Source organism: Bos grunniens, chromosome 12 (genome assembly GCF_055505025.1).
Source record: "Bos grunniens cultivar Pamir isolate PY7600 chromosome 12, Bosgru_T2T1.0, whole genome shotgun sequence".
Lineage (NCBI taxonomy): Eukaryota > Metazoa > Chordata > Mammalia > Artiodactyla > Bovidae > Bos > Bos grunniens.
In genome coordinates, this window is record NC_141176.1 from 82492847 (window position 1) to 82519990 (window position 27144).

Genomic DNA, 27144 nt, shown 5'->3' on the forward strand with positions numbered 1-27144 from the left:
AAGCCTGGATCTGCCCTTCTGGCCCTTTTAAAAATTTTACAAACACCTAGTTTTGTATACTGAATCTTCTCTTGCCCGAAACAGCTTGAGAAGTTTCTATTATCTGTAGGTGAACCTTGGCTGACAGTATTGGTAATCAAAAGAACGTAAGTTTTATCTTTGACTTCAGACGTATATGTCCAGAGCAACATACCCATATCTGAAGCATTCAGATTTGAACTGGAATGTGGTTTAAGGGAAAGGAAGCAGCTTTTTGCCCGTGTGTGTGTGTGTGTGTGTGTGTGTGTGTATGAAAGCCCGACAGTCTTTTCATGCAGGTATCTGGTATAACCTGTAATTTGCTAGTGACTTTGTCACAAAAAGCCGTTTCTTACTAGGACTTCTTATAGGTCCTTTAGACTACCCTTCCCTGCACTCTTGAGATATGAACGTGGCCCCATATGTCTCATTCCTGTCTTCCCACGTGACTTGGGTTGTGTGGCTCAGTGGTGAGAGATGGAGACCAGTAGCCGTGTGACCCCCACCTTCCCCTCCCACTCATCCCTGAATTTCTGCCTCCAGTGGCCCTGATGGCCCAGCAGTGTGGGGAATATATTAGAGACTATACTTAACGATTTTAAAAATTTATGATAGAAAATTTCAAAGATACGTGAATGCAGAGAGAACAGTATAATGAAAGACTACCGTGTACCCATCGCCTTATCAGCATTTTGTCAGACACCAAAGTTCAAATAGTTCAACAGTTGGGTCCCTTATGAGACACTTCTTCCTTTCTCTCTTCTGTTTTACTGTTGCTTCCTCAATTCTTCATGGCTAAGACCTACAGTATTTCTCAGCCCTGCTCCTGCCTTCAGTTGACCAGCCCCTCTGCAGGTCTCTCCCCTAGGGATCTCGTGCTCCTCCCAGAGTCTCCCTTCCTTGGGTCTCTGGGGACCTGAGCATGTGGGTGCAGGCACCATCCATGCCCAGGCTCAGGGCGAGTGCTTTCCAGATTGTTGGAACTCACACCAGGGACTGTGTTGAATTATATATAATATATGATAGACCAGTAATGTAGTTTGCGTTGATTTTTTTAAAACCCTGATACAGGCAATGACCCCATATATTTTTACTATATATTTTATTTTTTTTATTATTATTTTATTTTATTTATTTATTTTTTATTTTTTTTACTATATATTTTAAAAAGCAGATATCTCACTCCAGGACTTAAGGGGAAAATTGTGGAACTCAAACAGTGAGAACACATCAAAATGTTACTTTTTTTAGAGTAGGATTAAAACCTTTTTCAGCCTCCTTGTAGTTTCATTTTGACGCATTTTTTTTCTTCTCAAAATCTGCATGGGAAAAGTCATTCTTAAAAGATATGGAAACCAGAAATAAATGTTCTCACACTCTGAAAAAACTGTTAAAAGCCAATCAAAAATTACTTGAGTTCTTGGTTCAGACCCATTATAGTAGGTACCATGCGAGACAGAAGGGTTCCTGCCCAGACGTGGCTGGCAGTTTACTCAGATAGACAAGACATCCAAATACCACTTTCAACAATGAGAAGCAACATAGTAAGTGTGCAAATAAAGAGAAAGCGAAAGTCTTTACCATTTGAGGGGCAGATAAGCTATTGAAAAATAAAATAATATCTGGATCTGCATTATCAGGGACAGATTAAATGAACATAATCATCTGTTGCCTCTGTGTGTATGGAAGAAGAGGGAAAGCTAGTGGCATGCCTCTTATACTCTCATCAGAAAACTTTTTGTTTATTTTTTGGAAAAGAAGTCTTGATTTATTTAAATGTCATTACAGTTTCCAATTTAAAATATTTTCCAGGATTAGTATTTCTATACCATAATGTATTAGTTATCTGTTGCTGCCTAACAAACTACCACACACAAGAATAAGACCTCTCCTCCATCATACTTGAATAGTACTAATCATAATAAGGGGATTCTGAGGCGGCTTTAGGGGTAAAGAGCCCACCTGCCAGTGCAGGAGGTGTAAGAGATACGGGTTCGTTCCCTGGGTCGGGAAGATCCCCTGGAGGAGGGCATGGCCACCCACTCCAGTATTCTTGCCTGGAGAATCCCATGGACAGAGGAGCCTGGAGGGCTACGGACAGAGGAGTCCGTAGGGTCACACAGAGTGGCAGATGACTGAAGTAACTTAGCTCACATGCATACACAATCATAATACGGACAGAAAATGGTAAAGGCCTAACAGAAGCAGAAGAGATTAAGAAAAGGTGGTGAGAATACATAGAGGAACTATACAGAAAAGGTCTTAATGACCCAGATAACCATGATTGTGTGATCACTTAAATGGAGCCAGGCATCCTGGAGTGTGAAGTCAAGTGGGCCTTAGGAAACATTACTACAAATAAAGCTAGTGGAGGTGATGGAATTCCAGCTGAACTATTTGAAATCCTAAAAGATGATGCTGTTAAAGTGCTGCACTCAATGTGTCAGTGAATTTGGAAGATTCAGCAGTGGCCACAGGACTGGAAAAGATCAGTTTTCATTCCAGTCCCAAATAAGGGCAGTGCCAAAGATTGTTCAAACTGCTGGACAGTTGTGCTCATCTCACATGCTAGTAGGGTTATGCTCAAAATCCTTCAAGCTAGGCTTCAGTAGTACATAAACTGAGAACTTACAGATGTACAGTTCAGTTCAGTCACTCAGTCATGTCCAACTCTTTGTGACCTCATGAACCGCAGCACGCCAGGCCTCCCTGTCCATTACCAACTCCCGGAGTCCACCCAAACCCACGTCCATTGAGTCGGTGATGCCATCCAACCGTCTTATCCTCTGTCATCCATCCAACCATCTTATCCTCTGTCGTCCATCCAACCATCTTATCCTCTGTCGTCCCTTCTCCTCCTGCCCTCAATCTTTCCCAGCATCAGGGTCTTTTCAAATGAGTCAGCTCTTCGCATCAGGTGGCCAAAGTATTGAAGTTTCAGCTTCAACATCAATCCTTCCAATGAACAAGCTGGATTAAAAAAAAAGGCAGAGGAACCAGAAATCAAATTGCCAACATCCATTGGACCATAGAGAAAGGAATTCCAGAAAAACATCTACTTCTGCTTCAATGACTATGCAAAAGCCTGTGCATAGTCTGTGCAGATCACAAAAAACTGTGAAAAATTCTTAGAGAGCTGGGCATACCAGGCCACCTTATGTGTCTCCTAAGAAACCTGTATGCAGGTCAAGAAGCCACAGTTAGAGCCTTATATGAAACAACTGACTGGTTCAGTACTGGGAAAGGAGTGCGTCAGGCTGTATATTGCCACCCTGCTTATTTAACTCTATGTACATACATAGAGTACATCATGTGAAATGCCAGGCTGAATGAATCGCAAGCGGAATCAAGATTGCTGGGAGAAATATCAACAACCTCAGAAATGCAGATGATACCACTCTAATGGCAGAAAGTGAAGAGGAACTAAAGAGTCTCTTGATGAGGGTGAGAGAGGAGAGTGAAGAAGCTGGTTTAAAACTCAGCATTCAAAAAACTAAGATCATGGCATCTGGTCCCATCACTTCATGGCAAATGAAGGAGAAAAAGTGGAAGCAGTGACAGATTTTATTTTCTTGGGCTCCAGAATCACTGCAGATGGTGACTGTAGCCATGAAATTAAAAGATGCTTGCTCCTTGGAAGGAAAGCTGTCACAAACTTAGTGTATTAAAAAGCAGAGATATCACTTTGCTGACAAAGGTCTGTACAGTCAAAGCTATGATTTTTCCAGTAGTTGTGTATGGATGTGAGAGTTGGATCATAAAGAGGGCTAAGCATAGAAGAATGACGCTTTCAAATTGTGGTGCTGGAGAAGACTCTTGAGAGTCCCATGGACAGCATAGAGGTCAAACCAGTCCATCCTAAAGGAAATCAACCCTGAATATTCATTGGAAGGACTGATGCTGAAGCTGAAGCTCCAGTACCTTGGCCACCTGATGTAAAGAGCTGATCATTGGAAAAGACTCTGATGCTGGTAAAGATTGAAGGCAAAAGGAGAAAGAGGTGGCAGAGGATGAGATGGTTAGATAGCATCACTGATTCAGTGGACATGGATTTGAGCAAACTCTGGGAGATAGTGGAGGACAGGGAAGCCTGGCGTGCTACAGTCCATGGGGTTGCAAAGAGTCGGCATGACTTAGTGACTGAATAACAGCAACAATCATATAATGTCCTCAGCTACTATTTGATGACCTGTAGTCAACGTGTGTGTGTGTGTGTATTTAATTTTTAAAATTTATTTAGTCATTTATCGCTGCACTGGGTCTTCACTGCTGCGTGAGGGCTTCCTCCAGTTGTGACAAGTGGGACTACTCTCTGGTTGCAGTGCGTGGGCTTCTGGTAGCGGTGGCTTCTGTTACTGTGGAGCACAGGCTCTAGGGCACGCAGGCTTCAATAATTGCAGTGTGCAGGCTCAGTAGTTGTGGTGCACAGGCATAGTTGCCCCTCAGCATGTGGGATCTTAGTTCCCAGACCAGGGATCAAACCCATGTCTCCTTCATTGGCAGGTCAATTCTAAACCACTGGACCACCAGGGAAATCCCAACGTATATTTCTTTGAGCATTATCTCCATGCAAGGTGCTGTGCTCGAAGCTACCCAGAATAGAAGGAAGATTCAAGATCTTTGCCCTAATGGGGCATATGTTTAAACTGAGGGATATAAGAGTGGTGCATGTGAAATAACAGACCACAGGCTGTGTGATGGTTGGCAGAGAGCGTACATGTCATGTAGTGCCGTTATTTCTTTGATAAGATAACGGAAATCTAGAAAGGCTAAAAGACTTGACAAGAGGTGATGTAGCTGATACACAGTCAAACCAGAACCAGGTTTCCAGGCCATTGTATTTTTTCTCTTCTTTTGTGGCAAGATAATTTTTGTCTAAAGTTAAAACTGTGTGGCATAGGATATATGAAAGCCAAATAAGTTGAGGAAAGGGAAGATGGGTGGCTTTGAGTAGTCAAAGGAGATTGGAAGGAGGAGGTACAGTTAGAATGTGAGTGTAAAGAATGAATGGCAGAAGCAGGAGAATCCAACCAAGAGGACCAAGTATTTGTCATATTCATGGGGTAGACCGGCTGTCTTGAGAGGTACTTACTGAGCAATGAAGAACAGCGAGGTAGCAGACACTTGAAAGTGTAAGAGAGGAACTTTTGCTTCATGCGGTCCATGATGGGGAACTATTCTCAATCCTGGAGCGTGAAATGACATGATGAAACTGGGATTAGGGAAGATTACATCTGTTTGCCGGGAGAACCGCATAGAGGGTACATTCTTTTCTTACCCTTGGTGTATGGGTAGGTGTGTTAATTAGCCTCTGTTGTGGCCCCAAATTAACCCTGAGATCTCAGTGCCTGAATATAAATGCATCTCTTGTTTGCACTACTTTGTCAACACAGATGGATGGGGTATGGGCTGGGGAGTTCTCCGTTTACTCATTCAAGGACCCAGACTGACAGAGGTCCCACCATCTAGAACCTCGCTGGTCCCCATGGCAGAAGAGCGGTGTGGGAGGTCCCTCACTGCCGTCCAAAGCTCCAGCCTGGAAGGGACCTACAGCTTTTTTCTGGCCAACCCATTGGCCGGAGGTAGTCAAATGTGCCACAATAGGAAGTTGAGAATATCCAGTGAGCAGTAAGTGTCTCTTTCAAGGCTGTCTGAGGACCTGGGCATATACTCTGCTTGTTTAAAAGAGACAATGCCATGATAACAAGTGACAGACCTTGGAGCCAAACTGTAGAGTCAAGAGCCTGTCTCCCCTGCTTGCTAACTGTGTGGCTTTGGGTAATTGACTGAATTTCTCTGGGGCATAATTTCCTCATCTATAAAACAGTGATAGTACTGGGACCAGGAGAAGGAAATGGCAACCCACTCCAGTATTCTTGCCTAGAGAACCCCGTGGACAGAGGAGGGGCTGCTGTCCATAGGGTCACACAGTGTCAGAAGTGACTTAGCATGCATGCATGCATTGGAGAAGGAAATGGCAACCCACTCCAGTGTTCTTGCCTGGAGAATCCCAGGGACGGGGGAGCCTGGCTGGCTGCTGTCTGTGGGGTCGCACAGAGTCAGACACGACTGAAGCGACCTAGCAGCAGCAGCAGCAGTGGGGCCAACCTTGAAGAATTATTGTCGGCTTTAATTATATATAAAGCCTTAGAGTCTCATACCATGTGACTGTTAGGAGTTGTTTAGCGTGGTTTTTGTTATTAATCTGCTGACTTCTGGTATAGTACCTGAAAGGAAGGCTAAAGTGTCTGGCTCCAGGTGAGGGGAGCAGTGGGCAAGACGTTGTGGTCATTTAGGTGTGTGTTGCCAGCATCCAGCCTAGGATGCTGATTTGGGGCAAAGAAAAGATGGGCAAGAGTGAGTTCTGGAGGAGAAAATGAAAGCAGGGCTTACTGGCCAAACACCATGGATGAGACTGAGTGTGGGACGGAGGGTGTGGGACTGAGGGAATGGAGCTTGAGAAGCAGAGAAATTAGGGTGCTCCCACAGGGAAAGAAGATGAGCTGAAGGTCCGACGTGGTGTTGGGACGTGTCCAAGGCCCAGGAAGCCGCAGGAAGTGGAGGAATGGAGCCGTCTCTTAATGAACATAATTCTGTAGTGGTGAAAACCTCATGCTCCAAGTCGCACTACCCTGGGGCCAGAGGGTTTGGATCGAGCTCCCAGCTCCACGTCTCCATGGCCTGGCACTCCAGTCTCCTCATCAGCAAAATAAAGATATGTGTGTGTGCTCAGTCACTCAGTCATGTTCGACTCTTTGCAACCCTGTGGACTATAGCACGCAGGTTCCTCTGTCCATGGGATTTTCCAGGCAAGAACACTGGAGTGGGTAGCCATTTCCTCCTCCAAGGGATCTTCCTGACCCAGGAATTGAAACCCCCATCTCCTGCACTGGCAGGAGGATTCTTTACCACTGAGCCACGTGGGAAGCCCCAGATAAAGTTCTACCCGCCCCTTAAAGTAGTGAGGATTAAGGGAGGTAATGCCTGTCAGGTACTTGAAAGTGGCATGTAGTAAATAGCAGTTGTTCCTTCTCAGCTAATTGAGCTTACAGTTGAATAGAAGTCTGAGGATCACTTTTTAAGTGACCAGTTCTTCAGGGTTTAATGTAAAGCAAACTGCCGGTGACATCAGTTCTCCTGAGCGCATCTAGTCGCCCCCAGATTCCAAAACACGGGCTGTGTTGTCGCCAGATCAGCTCTTCATTTTTTCACTCTTATCTGAATAGTCCAATGAGCAGATGTTTTTAGCTTTGCAAAGAATAACAAATTGCAGTGGGCTAAGAGTGACCAAAATAGACCATTTTAAAAGTTTATTTAAGGGCCGTGCTTCCTCTTTTAAGATTGCCTGGTACTTTTTAGTGATCAGTAGGAGTCACTGCCCTTGCCTCTTGAAATCTAAAGTTGTTTTCGAGCAGAGCATATTTCTGTAACTAAATATGAACTGGCTTCTTGGGACATTAGTTCTGTTCTTTAATATATCTACTTTAAATTGCAGGGTCTTTGAGAGGCCCTGTCTTCAGTTACACAATTACATATTCTCTAGCATATGTAACTTCTTTTTCATTTCCTGAAAAAATTTACAACCTTGGAGATCTTTCAGTAGGGCTTTAGTATTTTGTCAGTACAAAAGAGGTGCTATGCAATTAGCTGGGTATTTGAGAGACTTCTTTGGGCCAGGCTGTGTACCAGATGCTGTGTGTATAACCTACAGCACCCTCATCCTCGGGGAACTCACAGCCCGAGCGTGTAGTCTTCCCACTCTTGGGTATTTGTCCTGTATAAGGGTTAGCTAACCTGCTGGCCTATAATTAAACCTGCCTTCTCATACTTTTTCTCTGAGTCTGTGTGATTCAGTCCTTTTAATGACTGAGACATGAAGTTAGGGTTACATTCCTGCTGCTCCCTGTCTCTTAATTTACCAGGTTCCTTTCCTGAATTTGGATTTCTTTATAAAGTGTGGGCAATACAGTCTGTTCATCCTGTTTCACAGATTGTGAAAAGGAAGACATTACATAATTCCTGGACCAATTGCACTCTTCATGTATACCTGATGTCATTTCTAAAATCTAACCTTCACTATTCTGTACTCTCCTCTACTGTCACTGAAGAGTCTACGTGTTTATACTGACTCAAGCTAAGTAGCTTTGAGAGTTTTTTTTTTAATTAACCAAATGATCCTTTTAGACATAACAATAAAACTGTGGAAGAGGAAATATGGTTAGCTGCCTTGTAGCTATCAGCTTTCTTAGGTGTTTTCTTCCTACCTCCCTGTTATTATTTAAAATTGTTAATATCACCTGGTCAATGTAGAAGGACTTATAGATTGTGATTTTCAAATAATGTGTGATATATAAGGCCACCTCCTATTTTTCTGTAACAGAATATAAATATTATACATCATTGACCCTGTTTTCCAAGGTTACCTGCTCCCAAGGGAAACGCATGGGAAATAAACCTGAAGCCAACTAATAATACAAGACAGGGGGAGGGTGCTCCAAGGCCATGTAGGAACCGCGGCTTCATGAATGAAATGGGCAGTACGGTCCTTTCAAAGGACAACAAAGAACTGAGTTTGATTAGAGTACAGACCTTTTTAAAAAAGATTAATTGGGGGTAGGTTTAAAGTTTACCTGGAGAAGGCAATGGCACCCCACTCCAGTACTCTTGCCTGGAAAATCCCATGGACAGAGGAGCCTTTTAGGCTGCAGTCCATGGGGTCGCCAAGAGTCAGACACGACTGAGCAACTTCACTGTCACTTTTCACTTTCCTGCATTGGAGAAGGAAATGGCAACCCACTCCAGTGTTCTTCCCTGGAGAATCCCAGGGACGGAGGAGCCTGGTGGGCTGCCGTCTATGGGGTCACACAGAGTCGGACACGACTGAAGCGACTTAGCAGTTAAAGTTTACCATTTTGGCAGTATGGCTCCTTATCATTGGATAAAATCGTTTATATAGACTTGTGGTATACTGGAAGGAGGAGGCAGAAGACTTCTGAAAAAAAGCACATTATTCCTTTGTCAAGTGACATAGATATTTATTGTCTTGTTTGAAGGATCTTAAGAACTGACCCTGTTAGCACAAGAGGACTCTCATCTACTATGAAGCAGCATGTTGGCTCATACACACAGTAGTCTGTGCTGGAACACAGTCATACAACTTGTGTGCCGTAAAGATGCTCTGAAATTCAGGAAGCTTTTGTTTCTAGTTTTCATTTAGCGACTTTCACAATGGTTTCTCTTTGGGAATCAAACTCAAATGTCTACATAAGTGCCACCTTGCATAAAATATAGTATTTTGCCCTTTTTCTTCTTCACTTGGAAAAGTTTATAGATGAAGGAAAGGCCCTAAGTTCCTGACTTCTATCCATGCGGTCATCTATCTCCATGCTGCTGCTGCTAAGTTGCTTCAGTCGTGTCCAACTCTGTGAGACCCCATAGACGGCAGCCCACTAGGCTCCTCTGTCCCTGGGATTCACTAGGCAAAAGTACTGGAGTGGGTTGCCATTTCCTTCTCCAATGCATGAAAACGAAAAGTGAAAGTGAAGTCGCTCAGTCGTGTCCGACTCTTAGCAACCCCATGGACTGCAGCCTACCAGGCTCCTCCGTCCATGGGATTTTCCAGGCAAGAGTACTGGAGTGGGGTGCCATCGCCTTCTCCATCTGTCTCCATAAGGTGTCACAAAGACCAATGGCTGTTTTTGACAATGGCTTTAAGCTGTCTGTGAAATTAACATAATACAAATCTGAAAGTACACAGTAAATGGTATTGAATCAACCATTAAGATTAGTTTTCTTACAGGATAAAATCTGAAAGTGAGTAAGGTAAGGCTTTAAAAGAAAGTATTTCCAGGATATAAAGCTTAATAAAAATTTTAAGTATGACCCATCATATACCATTTCATTTCTTTAGTTGAGTTATCAAATGTGGAGTCATTGATAGGTACTGTCTTGAGGTAGTTGAGGGATCCAGTAAAGCAAATCTGAGCTGGCAGATGGGTTACTGTACTTGGGGAGGCCGTGCTACTTGTAAAGAAAGTGTTAAGTTCCTCAGTCGTGTCCGACTGACTCTGTGCAGCCCCGTGGACAGAGAAGCCTGGTGGGCTATTGTCCATGGCGTTCTCCAGGCAAAAATACTGGAGTGGGTTGCCGTTCTCTTCTCCAGGGAATCTTCCTGACCCAGGAATCGAACCCAGGTTATACAGAGGTATTTCTATTTGGTCACAAGAGTCAGACCATGACTTAGTGACTAAACAACGATAATGTTGTAAAGAATCCTGGTGACTGTGAAGTTCATGATTTTCCATTTTACTTTCCATCTTAACAAGGCAAGCCACAATTACACCCCCACTGCACATCCTCCGTACCCTTCCTGGTAACCAACCCACTGAAATACAGATACAGGGTACTGCCAACTTCTGTATAAATAAGATACCATCCCCTAGGGACCCAAAAAAAGCCAAGCCTATTTGCATACATGTATATATATATTTTTTTAACTCTCAAGAAGCATTTAGCAAGTGGACCCTCTTTCCATATGAGATCCTGGTCATGTTCCTGGGCAGTGGCCCTTGAACCCTGTGCTGGCTGCTTGGGAAGAGCTTTCATTGCCTTCATCACCATCATCATCATAAGGCTTTGCTCCAAAATCTGCCTGCTGCTAGTTTCCTCTTCCCTGTAACTTTTGCTGAGAGTTCACAGTGAGCATTGAAGGACATACTCATAATTTTGTAGCATCTAGCTCTTTATTCAAAAACAAGTTTCTTGAGATGAAAATTTATGACTCAGAAAAAAAAAAAGGTTATTATCGAGGAGGTAAAGCCTAAGATTGAAAGAAACATGAATTGAAATGTTATACAAAAAAAAAAAAAGAGAAAGGGAATATTACAATATTAACATTTCTACACTGGCAATATACAATTTTGATAGTCTTTTTTTCTTTTTTTGAATTATTGGTGAGGAGCATTAATGATTTCGTTTTTTTGTTAACACAAAACTTTTCTTTTTACACTGAGATTTATTAAAATACCCTCCCTTTTAAAGGTATACTATTTCATTTACAAATGAGAATTTTGCTGAATGTTGTTCTTGAGTGTAAATATATATATATATATATATATATCAATTTACTTCCAAGTTGGAGGTGAGAAATAGTGCCCAGTGAAAGGAATTCAAAAGAATCCTAATTGGAAGTCTAATACTTGTTATAAGAAAAGTCTTGCAAAGTTCAACATACAGTCTACTTTGGTATAAATCCAAGACTCCTTTCCTTTTTACTTTCCATTTAAAGACTTGGAATGTATCATCATTTGAGTTTCTGTCATTTCACGTGAGTTTTCTTCAGGGGCTGACCTCACAGCACTGGAAATTGATACACTGACTTGACGTTTCAACATCTTCATGACCTTTCTCTTGTACCCTTTACATGCAAAAAAATATATAAAAGGGTCCATGCAGCAGTTGAAGTTCATCAGACATACTGTAAAGTGCAGAGATATCTGGAATGAATGTCTTTGGCTACATTCCAGGAGACCGGGAAGACGAAGCTTCTTGATCATGTGTTGAATAATTGCAACATGATAAGGCGTGAAACATACAACAAACACAACAATTATAAAAATAATTGTGTTGAGAGCCTTTTTGTTGACCCCAGATTTCTCAGTTAGCGGGTTCTGTTTGGCAGTTTTAAAGAGCTTGCAACAGATTTGAGAATAGCAGATAAGAATAATGACAAGCGGAAGTACGTATCCTATGAAACAGGCACCAAGCAGAATCCAGGGGAGGGATTTGGTTTCCTCGAAGTTTGGATATTCCATGCACGTAGTCCTTTCAGCCTCCTGTTTTGACATAGGGCTTATGAGTAGTGGGAGTGTTTGACCAAATACCAGAATCCAGACAAATATGCAGATGCATTTTGCATGTTCAATTCTTTTTATCTTATTGTACCGCAGGGGGTGCACCACAGCAAAGAACCGGTCAATGCTCAGGCAGGTCATGAAGTTCACACCTGCGTATGTGTTGATGTAAAACACAAGAGCGGTTATCCTACACAGGGCATCGCCGATTCTCCAGTCAAAGCCCAGCGCATAGTAGGCTATCCGTGTAGGCAGAGCCGTGGTAAAAAGTATATCTGAAATCACCAAGTTGGTTGAATAGAGAGTGGTAGAGTTGATTTTTTTCCTGTTTTGAATAATGACAATCAAGGCCAGTAAGTTTCCCACAAGCCCAATTATGAAGACGATGCTGTAATGCAGTGGCATGAGGATCCTGGCTGTATGGTGGTGGGCATAGAGATCACAGTCGCTTTCCAGAGAAGCTGCAGAGGGTGTCGTAAAATTGTCCATTTTTATATCCATCAGTGGTGTTCAGGGTCTCTAAGAAAACCAAGAAGGACGTGTTTTATTAAAAGCATTCTCTTAAATCTCCTGCATTGGCAGCAGGTTCTTCACTAGTGCCACCAATTTGTGGGATACAACTAAAAGTTCTGATTATAGGGAGATTTATAGCTTTAAAAACAAACCTTAAAATAAAGATTGACAATCAAAAAAAAAATTACAGCATTTTTAGGGACTTCCCTGGCAGTCCAGTGGTTAAGACCTGGGGCTTCAATGCAGGGACCACAGGTTCCATTCCTGGTTGGGGGACTAAGATCCCACATGCTGAGCAGTGAAGCCAAAAACAAATTTTTTTTTTATTTTAAAAGTTTTAAAATATAAATAAAAAAGCATATTTAACTAAAAATGATATAAACTAACTCCTTGAGATCTAACTTAAAATGTCAAAATTTATATAATTTTCAAAAATCTGTATGTAATGTGGTTACATACTATATTATAACAGGAGGAGCAGAGACTGAAATTTATATTTTTACTCTTAAAATTTGGTCACTTTGGCAAAGCTCTGGCAAAGGAAATAGAACCATTTAAATAGGGCAAATGTATTTTTGTGACAAGGGAATGCACTAACTTTTTAAGCAGAAATTTCCCCTTTGTTTTTTTGGATCATTATCTGGTAAAGAGTAAAATCACGTAAAGCACCCCACACTTCAGAAAGCGTAAAACTTTGCTTTTAAATTGAATATCAGTTGGACTTTTTTTTTTTTTTCGTCAAATGCATATCACTGCCAGGAAATGAAATCAGTCACACATTTATGTAGTGAAATACGAACTTACCACAGTGGTCTGATTTGTGTTAACCCAAAAATTATGAGAAACAAGCTAAGGCCTTTGTTAGGAACTGAAAGTTAGGTTTTCTTTAAGAAAAGAAGAAGACCATGACAACCATGACAAAAACAACAAAAAAAAGAAGAAAAAGAAACAAAAAGAGAAAGAAAAAAGTGTTTTGAGGGGAGAATTTTAAATTAGTGTTAAAGTGTATCATTCTGCAGGTGCCCCACTGACGTGTTCAGTGTTCATTCTTACATGTGCAAACAGCAGGAAAAATTACACACGTGGTATTCTGTGTTCTCTTTGTTCATTTACTATGTTCATGTATCAGGGTAGTCTGTGTCTTTGTCATATGTGTAGATCTTATGTAGACATTTAATACGTATTCTGAAGTGTTCCAGCGGTAATGCATAATTTGCTTCCTTACGCCCTTGATGAATACCTGGATTATTTCTACCTCTTTTCTTATAAATAATGTCTAAGATGGAGAGTGAAAAACTCCTACAATAAAAATCCATATATGAGGATGAACTTCGATAAAACTAAGAAACAGCAGAGCAATAAATTCTGTGAAGTTTTTTCTTTTTTTATGGTCATACTACATGGCATGTGGGATCTTAGTTCCCCGACCAGGGATTGAACTCGAGCCCCCCTACATTGGAAGTGCGGAAACTTAACCACTGGACTGCCAGGAAAGTCCCCTGTAAAGTTATTTTTAGAAGGAAAATAATTTTGTGGTAGGTCTCTATGCATAAAATCTCATCTGAAAGTCACTGTAACTGAGGGAGAAGTCAATATATCTAGTAATGATGGTACTGTATGTTAAAGGGAAGAACTCTGTTTCTAGCCTTATCAAAGCACTGACTAGACATCTGCATCTCCAACTGCCGTATTAAATGAAGTAGAGGCTCTGTAACAATCTCTGTAACGATCTTAAAACAGCGATACCAACAGAACAAGGGGGTTCTGAGAGGACTGTACTAATGTCATAGGTGTGTATTACCTACAGTGTTGATAGGTTAATCATGAAAATATAGGACTACAACCTAAAGCAAATGGGAGCAAAAAAGGAAATAGAACTTTTTATTACTCAAGGGAAGACAGAAAAGGAGACTCTGGGAAAAAGCAAAGGGTGAAAATGGTAGGTAGAAAAAACAAAATAAGAAGATAGGAAATGTGACACGACAAATTTAAATACATTGATGTGAAAAAGTGTTAGTCGTGTCCGACTCTTTGAGACCCCGTGAACTGTAGCCCGCCAGGCTTTTCTGTCCATGGGATTCTCCAGGCAAGAATACTAGAGTAGAATTTGGTGTATGACTCAGGGAACTCAAACCAGGGCTCTGTGACAACTAGAGGGGTGGGATTGGGAGGGAGGTTCTGGAGGGAAGGAATACACACACACACACACACACCTATGGCTGATTCATGTTGATGTATGGCAGAAACCAACACAACATTGTAAAGCGATTATCCTTCAATTAAAAATAAATTAAAAAAAAATACTGGAGTGGTAGCCATTCCCTTGTCCAGCAGATCTTCCCCACCCAGGAGATCGAACGAGGTCTCCTGTGTTATAGGCAAATTGTTTACCATCTTCCCCACCAGAGAAGCCCAAAAAAGTTGAAAGTGAAAGTGTTAGTCGCTCAGTCGTGTCTGACTCTTTGTGACCCTGTGGATTATAGCCCACCAGGCTCCTCTGTCCATGGAATTCTTCAGGCAAAAATACTGGAGTAAGTAGCCATTCCCTTCTCCAGGGGATCTTCCTGACCCAGGGATCGAACTTGAGTCTCTTGCATTGCAGGCACATTCATTACCATCTGAGCCACCATTGAACTCACCTCTTAAAAGACAGAGACTATCAGTTTGGATTTTTAAAAATCCAGCCATATACTGGTAGCTCAGTAAAGAATCCACCAATGGAAAGCTAGACTAGCAATATTAACATCAGAAAAAATAGAATTCAAAACACAATCAATAATAATAGAAACAAAAGAATTCACTACACAAGTTCAAAGGAATAGTTCAGGGACATAAAAATAATAATAAATTTTACATGTAACAGCAAGATTTGACAGAATTTAAAGGAGAAATTGTCAAATCCACAACTGTAATGGGAGAGTTTAACACATTTTTATTACAATATGATAGGTAAAAGAAGATTAACCCAACAGGACTTAAATGCTAACAGAATTTGTGCTTAAAGCACATTCGAATTCTTTGCAAGTTTGACCTTTTACTCAGTTATGAGACGTGTCTCCAAAGTCTCAGAAAATCATTAGCAAGCAGCTCACATCCCTTGTGAGTAAGGACTCCCTGGTGGCTCAGGTGGTGAAGAATCCGCCTGCAGTGCAGGAGGCCTGGGTTCAGTCCCTGGGTCAGGGAGATCCCCTGGGGAAGAAAATGGCAACCCACTCCAGTATTCTTGCCTGGAGAATCCCATGGACAGAGGAGCCTGGCGGGCTACAGTCCATGGGATTGCAAAGAGTCAGACACGACTAAGCAACTAACACAGCGTAACACAACAGCAGCTCACATTCCTTGTGAGTAGTACAGTACGACTAAATTAGAAATTAAAAATAAGTTAAAGTATCAATTTGGACTCTAGAAATATATTTTTCTAAAAAAAAAAGAAATATATTTTTCTAAGAAACTTATGGGTTAAGAGATCACAATGCAGATTTTGAAGTTCTTACAACTAAAGGACAAAAATATTATAAAACAGTGGAGTGGAGCGCAGCTAAAGAGTTAACCCAAAATTGATGCAAAGCCTTGAAGGCATTTATTTCTTAAAAAATTGAAAGTAGCCAAGTTAAATATGGGGTCACATAGAGTCGGACACGACTGAAGTGACTTAGCAGCAGCAGCAGCAAGTTAAATATGTAGCTCAAGAAGCTAGAAAAGAACTGAGTTTGCCCCCACCCCCAAAATAGAAGAAAATAATAAAAAATAAATGGAGTTATTGATGAATTAGAACTCCAAACAAAACCTACCCAGTAAGTATGGGCTTTATATTTTGTGTGTTTTGGTGGGGAGAGGGGAATGGAGTGATTCTCGAAGGGGAAATTGTGGAATTGCAATTATGAAATAAAAATAGAAGAAATTTTATTCATTAGTATGAAAAGCAACTTTGCAGAAACTGAGTCTGGACATAGGTAGAAATTCTAGGCATGGGTTGCAGGAACAGGCATCAAGAGCTACCTTTAGTTTATGAATTTTTGTGAAAAATTTTTTTTCTGAAAATCTCAACATTTAAATTTTATTTGGAGGAATCTTCCAAAGTAGGTTCCTGGGAACTGCCTTTGAAATACACGGTGGGGAAAAAAACCAACACTGTGAAGTCTGCTAATCTTCCATATGAATAATAATGGTTGTAGAGGTTAGGAAAGTTACACTGACTCTGAGAATGTGTCAGTGCCCACCAGTTGTAAAAGCACGGCCAACCGCTTCACTGAGTGAAGTACAGCATCCAGTAGCATCCATCAAAAATAAATGTTTTTTAATGGATGAAACACACAAGGCAGTGTTTTCAGAACATTTTATCCTAAGGAAAAGATGTTTAAAACAGTGTCAAATTTTAAGTGTGAAAGTTTGCAACCAAATCAGATGTCCATCATTAGGGAATTGGTTAGTTTATGGCCCTATAGTGGAATATGCCAGGACACGGCCACTGAAAATGGCTACATAGATGCCTGTTTCCAGACGGGGCATAATGTTAAGTAGGGAAAGCGGGTTCCACGTCAGGCCACTTTTTGGAAAGAAGAAAAGCAGCTATTTACACACACATCCGTGCGTGGACACAGAGGCCAGCACATCATTTTGTACAAGTAAATTTTGAGTTTCATTCATACCTTTTCAATTTTAACACCGAATGTGAATTAACTTACGAAATGAATAAATAGGTAAATACTTCCCTTTTAATGTGAGTAAAAATTTACAATTCAGCTCTTCTTGCCAAAGCTTGTCCTCTGACCTGCGTTTCAGAGCTCACCCTGAGTGTTCTTTATTCAGATTCAGGCCTGAGTTGTTGCTGGGTGCCTACCTTAAGTCCGATCTGGAAGACCCCTCCCAGCCATCCTGGAAGCCAGGTATGGCCAGCACCTGCCCACTCTGCCCTCGAGGTGACCCCTCTCAGAGAAGGTAGAGGACGCACCAGATTCTTCTCCCTCCCCACCTGGCTTCCAGCCTCCTACCCTGTCCAGCGCTCGGCAGGGGTAGTTGCTCCACGCTGCCTCTCAAGAACCGAGAGTCTGTGGTTTCAGGGTGGTCGAGGTGTCAGGGCTGTCCTCACCTGTGCACAGACAGCCGGCGCACACGTGGCCTAGCCGCTTTGGAACGGGCGGCCAGTTCTTCCAGCAGAAGCTGTTCCAGGAGAGGCGCCTTCCCAGGTCGAGGCCAGGCCGGTGGATGCTGTGTCATAGAGCCCTGAGGGGAGACTGCAGAGAGGCCCCGTCCTGAGTCAGAGAAAGGCCCTTGCACAAGGTGGACATGTACGTGGGCTGACCCAGAGGCTCTCGGGTAAAGGGGAATGTGGGCTGTTTCGGAATGTGTGCGTTTGGCTCTTTAGCAACCTCTGGAAGGTCGATTCCATCGGTCAGCAGCTCTAGTATTATACTACCTTTGGTGGTGTTTACCTAGTGTTATTAATGCTATAGTTTTAGTCCATTTTATCTTTTTCAAATTGAGAGAAAAATCCTTTCACATATTTGACTGTTATCCTATTCCTGTATCAGGCAATCCCAATTTGTTATCGTATTCCCTCAGAAACCCTATTTTGTCCCTTCCTTTAATCCTTTTAGGATTCAGGATTACTTTCCTGAACCTTGACTTACTCCATGCTTTTATTCAGGAAAAATGGCTTTCTAGTGCCCCCTCCATCCGCCAGATCCTGAAAATTCAGACATGATACCTTTTAATGTCCAAGGACTTAAACCTGATGACGAATGGATGTTGGGAATGTGCTCTTGTCCGAATGAGGTGTTATATCATTGACACACCCAGGTTCTGCTTGCTCTTTGCATTACAGTGCTCCTTTATCAACCTTTGCATTGCAAATTCCCCTTTTAACTGTTTCTAATCCTTCCTCTTTTAGTCATAACCAAATCGTTCTTTTCTTTACCTCTTTGTTTATTCTAGACTGAATTTTAAACATTTTTCATAATTGTTAAGACAGCAGCATCTGACATGTTATTGAAGTTAGATATACTGAGTTGTACTTGAAAGTCCTATGGCTCGTCCTTTTATTGCCTTGAGAAAAGCACAAAGAAGTGCTTACTCTAAATCTTTTTTCCTTAGAGTACTTGAACTCTCTAATAGTCAGAATTTCATTGTGAAGCTTTCTGATGAAAAGACGCACCATGTCACTAAGCTATCCCCTGTGCCTTACGCCGGAAAGGATGAGGGGCGTAAGCCTTGCCCTGAGGGCGCAGATGTACCTGGGCTGCTGGAAGTGTGGGTCCTTATTCAGGTTCCACCCAAGGAACCACAAGCAGCCATCTGTGCCAGTCCTCTGAAAGTTTTTATTAATAAGCAAAGGAGGCTGTCTCAGTTTTATCTCTGTCACACAATATCGATCCTTTTAACTTTACTATTATCCTAACATATAACAGCAAGTTCTTCCACGGCAAAATATGAATATCCTCCAAAGTATTTTCACTTACATTTTTGGGAGTGGGCCTGTGTGTATGGTTTTCTGTAGATTGATTTTCTTACTAATTAGAGTGGTGAGCGTTTCTTAAGACACTATCATCTCATTTTTGCATAACCGGACATGTTGACATGAACTGTTGAGTTCTTTCTAGCCACAGAAAGGAAAAAATAAAAAGCCCCCTCACAACTCATTTATTAGTATTTCAGAAAACTGTCCAAGAGCTAATGTGGTTTGTACTCTAGAAATATTTACCCTGGATACCAACTTGGAGGCAGTTGTGGTTTTTTTCACAGGATTCTGATACATACTTTCTGCAATCTCAGCTTACTTGCTTGGATAATTATTGTCTTAGCTTTTATTTGTGGCAGAAGCAGAATAAGATCTTCATTATATTCAAAGATCTAGTAAATGCTAGAATACTGGCTTTTTTTTTTTAAGAATACTGGCTTTTAGAGTTTAGCTCCAAGATTCCTGAAATGTCACCTTTACCCCTAATACGTATTCGCTTAATAATCATCAACACTTAAAATGAGAAGGACTTAATCTTGTAGTAATTTTGTTTAATTTCAGGCCTTAGCAATGAACCGAATGGGTCAAAGCATGCTGACAGGATCATTGCTAAGAGGTGACTTCTCTGTGAGGTGAAGTCTGCTCAGGACCGTGTTTACACATCAAGATGATCTGAGTCAAAGTGCCCACAGTGGCCTGCACCAGAGAGGAAGTTCCTGGAGCACGCTCTGAAAACAACCTGGGGAGCCCCAGAGTGGACGTGCAGATGCAAATGATATTTGTCTATTGTTAAATGATGTGTGCTGTCTGATCCGGTTCTTTGATTTCTGTTGATACACTGTCCTTTGGTTATTTTTTTGAAGAGGGCTAAGATTGAGGAAAGATTTCTAAGTGGGAGAAAAGAAAGTCCCTGGGAAAGGAGTGGGCAGAGAAAGGATCCGGACTCAAAAGGGACAAGGATTCTGTCTCCTGGGGAAACAGACATTTCAGGACAGCAGGCTGAGGCTGTTTGGCGCCTCTGAGGACAAACGCTCGGGCTTCCCAGGTGGCGCTCGTGGTAGAGAACCCGCCTGCCATGCAGGGGACACAAGAGACGCGGGCTCAGTCCCTAGGTCGGTAAGACCCCCGGAGGAGGGCGTGGCCACCCACTCCAGTATTCTTGCCTGGAGAGTCCCATGGACAGAGGAGCCTGGCAGGCTGCAGTCCATTGGGCTGCAGGGTCAGACACGACTGAAGCGGCTTAGCACACGTGACAACAGACATACTCCATGGAAGAAAGAAATCACTGTTGCTTTCTCCAGTTACCCTATTTTTATACGTATTTGTCAGGGGCTTGGAAAAGCCTCCGTGTTCTGGAAGCTGAGTGAACAGGGACATCTGAACCTGGTCCAGTGTCACACACACCGGCGCCTGGCACTCAACCAGGGATGTTTTTCACTGGCTTCAAGGTGAGAAACCACTCGAGCAACTGTGTCCCCACTGCCCTGCAAAATTTAGTCATGAATTACATCTGACTCTTTTGCAGCCTGTGGACTATAGCCCGCCAGGCTTCTCTGTCCATGAGATTTCTCAGGCAAGAACACTGGAGTGGGTTGCCATGCCCTCCTAAAGAGAATCTTCCCGACCCAGGGTTTGAACCTGCATCTCTTGCATTAGCAGGCAGATTCTTTACCACTGAACCACAAGGGAAGCCCACCTTGCAAAATAGGAGCAGGAGAGTCATTCCTGATTGTCATTCTGATTGTGGAAAGAACCCCAAGGCATGGACGGGCGGTGAACAGCACAGGCCCAACCTTGCTTCCCTCCGCTGGCATGGCCAGGCGCCTGTTCCAGGCCACTCTGAACCGCTGTGATAGTCAGTCCACACCCGATAACCTAGTCAAAGAAATCTTCCTATGCTCTCAGGGGTCGTTCCCCCCACCCCCCACCACCCCAACCGACTTTGAGTCCTGAGTTGGTAGCCGTGTCCAAGATTGATTCTAGGGGAGGATATACAGGGAATATCGTCCAGAAAGCAGGCTGATAGCTGCCTCCATGTCTCCGAGGGACCCCCCACCCCCCGCCCCCAGTGCGCCGGAGTGTGTATGTCAGGAGTCTTGTCATCTGCGGTCAGTGTATCTGAGGGCAGCTCTCCTCCCTGCCTCCTGGGGAGCTCGCTTGCTTTCTCCGGTCTGTGGAAGGGTTGACCCTGCGGCTGACCCGAGGACACGATCTGGTCCTGACCACCTCCCGGTAGGTCTGCCCAGGGTCAGGAACAGGCCAGTGCGTGGGGTGCATCTTCAGAAACAAAAAACACCCCATTGTTGGCTGGTCTGTCCTTTCCTCTTTGTGCCTCCGTGGTGTCCTGAACCCCATGGAGACGCTGCGCCTTCTGTAAACACCTACGTCAGAACTGATGGGAAAGTGAAAGGTGCCTGACCTGTGTTACCTGCTTAAACACCCACTTGCACATTTGGGGTTTTATATAGTCTGGCTATTTTTCTTTCACATTTCACTGATTATTTATTCCTCCTGTGGCTTTTTGGCAACTTGAATACTGACTCAAATGATATGAAGGTCTTCAGAGATGAAGACAGAAGGAGGTAATAGCACTGAGGACTTGAAATATGTGGCATATTGTTTAGCAACTGGAAGAAAAAAAAAAATTCCCACCCTGATACACTTTTCAGTGTAAGGAAGACAAAGACCATTTCCATGTGGCATGATGGGACCTATGTGCAAGATAATCAACTGCATAAATATATGTATATAAATATATAAAGACTCCTTTTAAAGAAGGGCTGAGTCAGTATTAACCTTTATCCCCTGAATCCAAAATGTTCCCAGAAATAATAGGTACCTTTTCTCCTTAAAGTCTGAGGGAGTTTGAAATTTTGCATTTCATCTCTATTATCTCATAGAAATTAGTCAGAAACATTACATATCCTTATTTTATGGATAAAGGGAATTCCAGAGAGATTAGATCTCTTGCTCGGGGTCCTCTTTGGCCACCTCATGCGAAGAGTTGACTCATTGGAAAAGACTCTGATGCTGGGAGGGATTGGGGGCAGGAGGAGAAGGGGACGACAGAGGATGAGATGGCTGGATGGCATCACTGACTCGATGGACGTGAGTCTGGGTGAACTCCGGGAGTTGGTGATGGACAGGGAGGCCTGGTGTGCTGCGATTCATGGGCGTTGCAAAGAGTCGGACACGACTGAGTGACTGATCTGATCTGATCTGATCAGGGGTCCTCCCCCCAGGACAGGTGCCGAGCCAGGGGCCACGCAGGTGCCCAGGCCTCCGCGTCCTCCAACACCCCCTGCCTCCTGCCAGGCAGCGGTTCCTGGGCCTTCAGCCTGCTGTGCCCCTCCTCCCTGCCCCCTGCACTCGCCCATCTGTCTGCCTGGGTGCGAGTCGCTGCCTCTGCTCTGCCGGCCTCGAGCCACCCTCACTTCTCTCTGCAGCTGCAGCTGCAGCCCGCGCTGGCTCACACGGTGCCCTCTGGCCCCGGGCAGACTGCACGCTGTCTGTGGTGACACACAGTTTCCTTCGTGATCGGGCTCCGCTTCCCTGTTTAGCTGGATCTCTGTCCGTCTTCCCTCCTGTGACCTCGAGCTCAGGCCCTGCTGGAATAGGCTGTTGATACCCTGTGTTCTCTCACAGCTCTCTTCCTTTCTGATCCTCTTCCTTCTCTCTGGTGCCTCCTTGGCCCCCGCCTGCATCCTCTGCTCCTGCTTTCTTTCCTTCAGGCCTTTGTTCAAAATCAGCTGCTCCTGGAGGCTTCCCTGATTCTGTCCTGTCCTCTCCTTCCTTGACAGCCCCCGCCCGCCCTGCAGACAGGCAGCGTGGGGCGCCCTCGCCAGGCCCTGCGCCCTGGACTGGCATCTGTGCTGTTTTTTTGTTTTGTTTTGTTTTTCCTGTTTCCTGCTAGCCTATGAAGTCCTGAGAGTGGGGGCTGTGTTGTTAATTTGGCGTTATCTCCAGCCGGCCCATCATTGGTGCTCAGTAAATACCCATTAAGGAGTAGCAGAGTCCCAGCTTTCTTGATCCTCAGTCGGAGTTTCTTTATTAGACTACAGGGTGCGTTTGATGAATAAAAGTAGCCAGTAGTATGCAGCATAGATTGTGTCCCAGGCAGTGCCCTGGGCTCCCTAGGTATATTCACCCTGACTCTCACAGAGCTTTCCCAAATCCTTTGCCAGTGGTGAAACCAAGAACAGAGTGCTTACGAGTCTTGCCTCAAGACACAGCTGTCAAGTGTCAGGATTTACTCCTGGCAGATCGGCTCCAGGAATGACATTCAGCGTAGTACATTTTAGCCCCTGCTCCTATTTCCAGCCTGATCTGATGCTCTTGGTAGGAAACAAGTAAAATAGGAAGACATCTCAGAACTTTTAACACATAATAGTTCATACACCTGGCTGAACCAGAGGGAAGAGAAGGGCTGGGGAGATGGGACAAGAGAGGAAAGGAGAAGAATAAGTTGCTATCAATAAGGAGTTCATTAATTTATTTGTAGCATATTTTAGTGCAAGTAAAAGTTTCATAAATGAATTTAGACTTTACTGGCTTAAACAGGATGTCTATGAAAACAGTTTGGATTGAAATTTCCACCAAGAGAAGGTGAATACCTAGGACGGCTCTTACGCTTGTTAAGTATTTGCAGATATCTAACAGAATATTTTTATTCCTCTGTTCTGGCTTTCCAGATACCACAAGGATCTTTGTCACCTCTGTTGTTTTTCAGGGGATTTTCGCATGTTAGTTATTTCATCTGCCATTGAATCCCTGTGTTTTACAAGCATCTTGGGAGGCTGGGAAGCTATATGGACTGGGAGATACTACACATCCTTAGCATATACACAACCAGGACCTTTTAGCAGCTGCAGGAGGCCCTGAACCGTAGCAGAGAGACTGCTGTCCCTGCCAAACTCCTTTACTGGGTGGGGAGCTCTTTTTTTAGTTATAAACTTTTAAAGGATACCAATTTTATCTCATTTTATCCCCTAGAATGTTTAAGATCTGGCCAGCTGCAGATAGCTAATCAATGCCTATGGAAAGCATAAATATATAAAAAGTGGTAGAGTGACCTGAGTTGATATTTATTCCATTAAATGACTGGCCATGTTACTGAGAAGCTCTTAGAAGCCAGTTAAAAGTAATTTATCAAAGGCAATCCCACCACTCACATGATACGTGAGCCCAGTGAGTGAGGATGCTTTCTGGAGCCGTGTTCTCTTTGCAGCGTCATGTCCAAGAACTACGATTAACCCCCCAAGAGAAAACATGCACTGAAATCCTAGCAGATGCAAAGTCCAGGCAGGCAGCACAGTTAGGTGTATAGACATCCATAGACTCAGTCTCCATGTGAAATATTCTCTAAAGATCTCAAAATAAGTTCAAGAAGAAGAAAATGCCCACAGAAGTGGTAGGGCAGGGAAACTTTGCCTATTGGATTCATCCTTCAGTGGTTTAATGGGCAGAGGGAGGAGAGACCAAGGCTAGCAGGCAGTTTTCCAGTGCTTTCTATGACAACCAATATTATATAGCACTTATTATGACACCCAAGGACCGGGCAGTATAGTTACTCCCCATTTTACAAGTGAGGCAGATGAAGCCCGAGAAGCAACATGTCCAGGGTCGCGCAACTGGTAAGTAAGAGAGCCCAAGCCTGACTCCAGAGCCCATGCTCTTAACCACCATCCTATATCGTACTTAGAGCAAGACCCTCCCCCTCAAAAAGCACACCCTCTTCTTTTAGAGGAAGTCTCTGAACAGCTTACATGTTACCAAGAGTTTCTGTCACCTCCGTTCCCAACCTGGACATAAATATTGGCAGTTCACTGCACCTAGTTCATTGTTTTGTGATATTTTTTATGCATACAGAAGTTCTAGGAAGAAAATACCGAGCTGTGTTTAGCCTTTCTGATCTTCAGATAAACATAAAGCAAACAAGCGCTGTTCCTTTTTCACTTATTAGATTAACAGTTTATATTTAGAATTAAAATACTCATGTTGTCAGAGAAGCAGTGAAGCCCAGACTGTCTTCCACTGATGGGAGAGTAAATATTTCTGTAAACTGAAAAATATCAATTTTAATTAAAGTTCTTTTTTTTTTTAATGTGCACCCTTTGCTCCAGGAATTTGACTATTGAGATTCTATCCTGAGAAATAATAGAAAGTATAAAAGTAGAGAAGTAACAGAAATACAGGAAAGACTTTTAGTACATAGATCCGTGGTCAAATAGTAACATGTAGTAACTTTTCAATTGTGCTGAATAACTTCATCACAGTACATTTAGGTGTAGAAATGCTCCATTCTACAATAACTTTGTTATTTTCCTTCATAAAGTATCCTGAAATACTGGCAGTATTTGCTGATTACTTGATACTGTTTTTGGTAATTGTGAGTTCACACAGAAATACGAAGTAAGCCCTATTTTTTTTGGCAAAGGTATTTCTGGCCCGATTCACTGCCTTCACCTAGCTTAATATCAGCTTATTAGAACTGCCAGTCACCAGAGAGTCTCAACTGTATTAATGGTAAGATTTCTGATGTTAGAAATGTTTATAGCTTTTTGTTACAAAGATTCTTTACCTTTACTTTAAACTTTAACTAGACTTTCAAAGTTTTTCTTAACTTACAAGAATTTGTTGAAAAAAGCAAAATATCTGTTACTTACCTCTCAGTGTCTTGTTGGGGCCCCTGTGTGGCAGCAGTCAGTATTCGCCCAAACTGAAGTAGGTTAACCTTGGCATGTTGTCTTAAGGGAGATTACCAGACATCCTTTTATGGTGGTGGCTTTTTTTTTTTCTGTCACCCTGTGACTGAGCATAGTAGTGATCAGTTAGCCTCATGTGTGCGTGTGCACTTTTTTTAAATGGGAAGTGAAATTTTTCTGTTAGTGATTCTTTTTTTTTTTTTTTTTAGAAAAGAGCTATCCAAAAACCCCTTGGAATTTATGAGTTGTTGATATCTATGGAACTTTATAAATTTTTCTATAAAGATTTAAGTTAAAAAAAATTCTTTAGAAGAGACTGAAGAAATAAACCGTAACCAGTGGGAAAAAAAAGGAATATAGCTACTGATGATGTTGTATCCATATTATGTGTGAAGTATGAGTGTTAACATGTTTTAAGGGAAAAATGTCAATTTTGCCAATTGTGTCTGGAAACTTGGTGCAGGGAGTAGTTTACTCATTCTGTATCTTATCAGCAGCTTAATGAGAAAGAAATAGAAGTTTCTGTGGTGAGTGGAGGAAAATGCTCTTTTGCATGTGTATAATAATTAGTTGGTGTTTTTAGGCAGGGGACCAACCGACTGGATCAGTGACTGCATGAACCCATGTTAACAAAGGAGAGGTTGAAGGGGGCATCTTACAGCTAGAATCACCTGTTACGCACACAGACCTGTGCTGTTCACCTTCGAGTTTTAATCGACTCAGTTTAAACCAACAATGTCACATGGATATCAAAATGCAAATTGATTTACAGACTAAATTAATGGAAATAGAGCTCTCAGAATACAAGAGATGATCTAGCCATTCTCAGTGAGTGCAAGAAACTGCATTTTGCCAAGGCATGGATGACCTAGAGCCTGCCCAGTAGGTGCAGGCTCTGGATCCCAGGTCTTAGAAGAAAAGATTGAATGAACTGAGCATGTCCAGGCTTGGCAGGGATGTGATCATTATCTTCATGATCACGGTAAAGGGTTTAGGTTGCATGTGTCAATCTTCCTAACTCCAGAGGGTAAAAGGAAGGCATGTAAGAGGAGGTCACAGGAGACAGCTCTCAAATCAGAATAGGAAAGCAGTTCTCAAAAGTTGGGATCATTTTTTCTAAAAAAAGGGCATGTTGCCTTTTGTTTTTGTGTGCTCAGTCATATCCAACTCTTTTGTAATCCCATGAACTGTAGCCCGCCAAGCTCCTCTGTCCATGGGATTTCCCAGGTGAGGATACTGGGGTGGGTTGCCATTTCTTTCTCCTGGGGATCTTGCCGACCCAGAGATCGAATTGGAGTCTCCTGCACCGGCAGGAGGATTCTTTACCACTGAGCCACCTGGGAAATCCATCTCTTCTGTAGGTGCTTGCATAAACCAGGTGTCTGTTTGGAGGGACGTTGTAGAGAGAATTGAATCATTTGGTAGGGATTTGTGACTCTGTGCCCTCAGAGACCCTTCCATTCCAGGATTCTGTCAAAGTGCTGAGGACTTTTAGCCTCTCAGTGTATTATTCCATTGAGGTTATTATAAGCCCTACCGTGCTGAAGATGCGTAGATAAACGTTGTCAAACAGAAGAGTAACACTCACCTAAGTTCTTTG

General features: G+C 42.8%; 2 protein-coding genes across 9 annotated transcripts in view; one reads left to right on the plus strand and one right to left on the minus strand.

Moving 5' to 3' along the window:
- The window catches only part of UBAC2 (UBA domain containing 2), a 171099-nt gene that overhangs the window by 75520 nt on the left and 68435 nt on the right, over positions 1 to 27144 (plus strand). The gene's annotated exons all lie outside the window — the stretch shown is intronic.
- On the minus strand, positions 10742 to 25631 carry GPR183 (G protein-coupled receptor 183). 3 transcript variants are annotated; one of them, XM_086330414.1, is made up of 3 exons: positions 25506 to 25631; positions 17473 to 17617; positions 10742 to 12389 (listed from the first exon to the last, which is right to left on the minus strand). In XM_086330414.1, exon 3 carries the CDS (start codon positions 12369 to 12371, stop codon positions 11289 to 11291), a length of 1083 nt encoding a protein of 360 aa, XP_086186540.1. In that variant the 5' UTR covers positions 12372 to 12389; positions 17473 to 17617; positions 25506 to 25631; the 3' UTR covers positions 10742 to 11288. The 3 variants fall into 3 exon arrangements, with proteins under 3 accessions (XP_086186540.1, XP_086186541.1, XP_086186542.1); XM_086330415.1 differs by lacking the exon at positions 17473 to 17617; XM_086330416.1 differs by lacking the exon at positions 25506 to 25631 and having other exon boundaries at positions 17375 to 17508.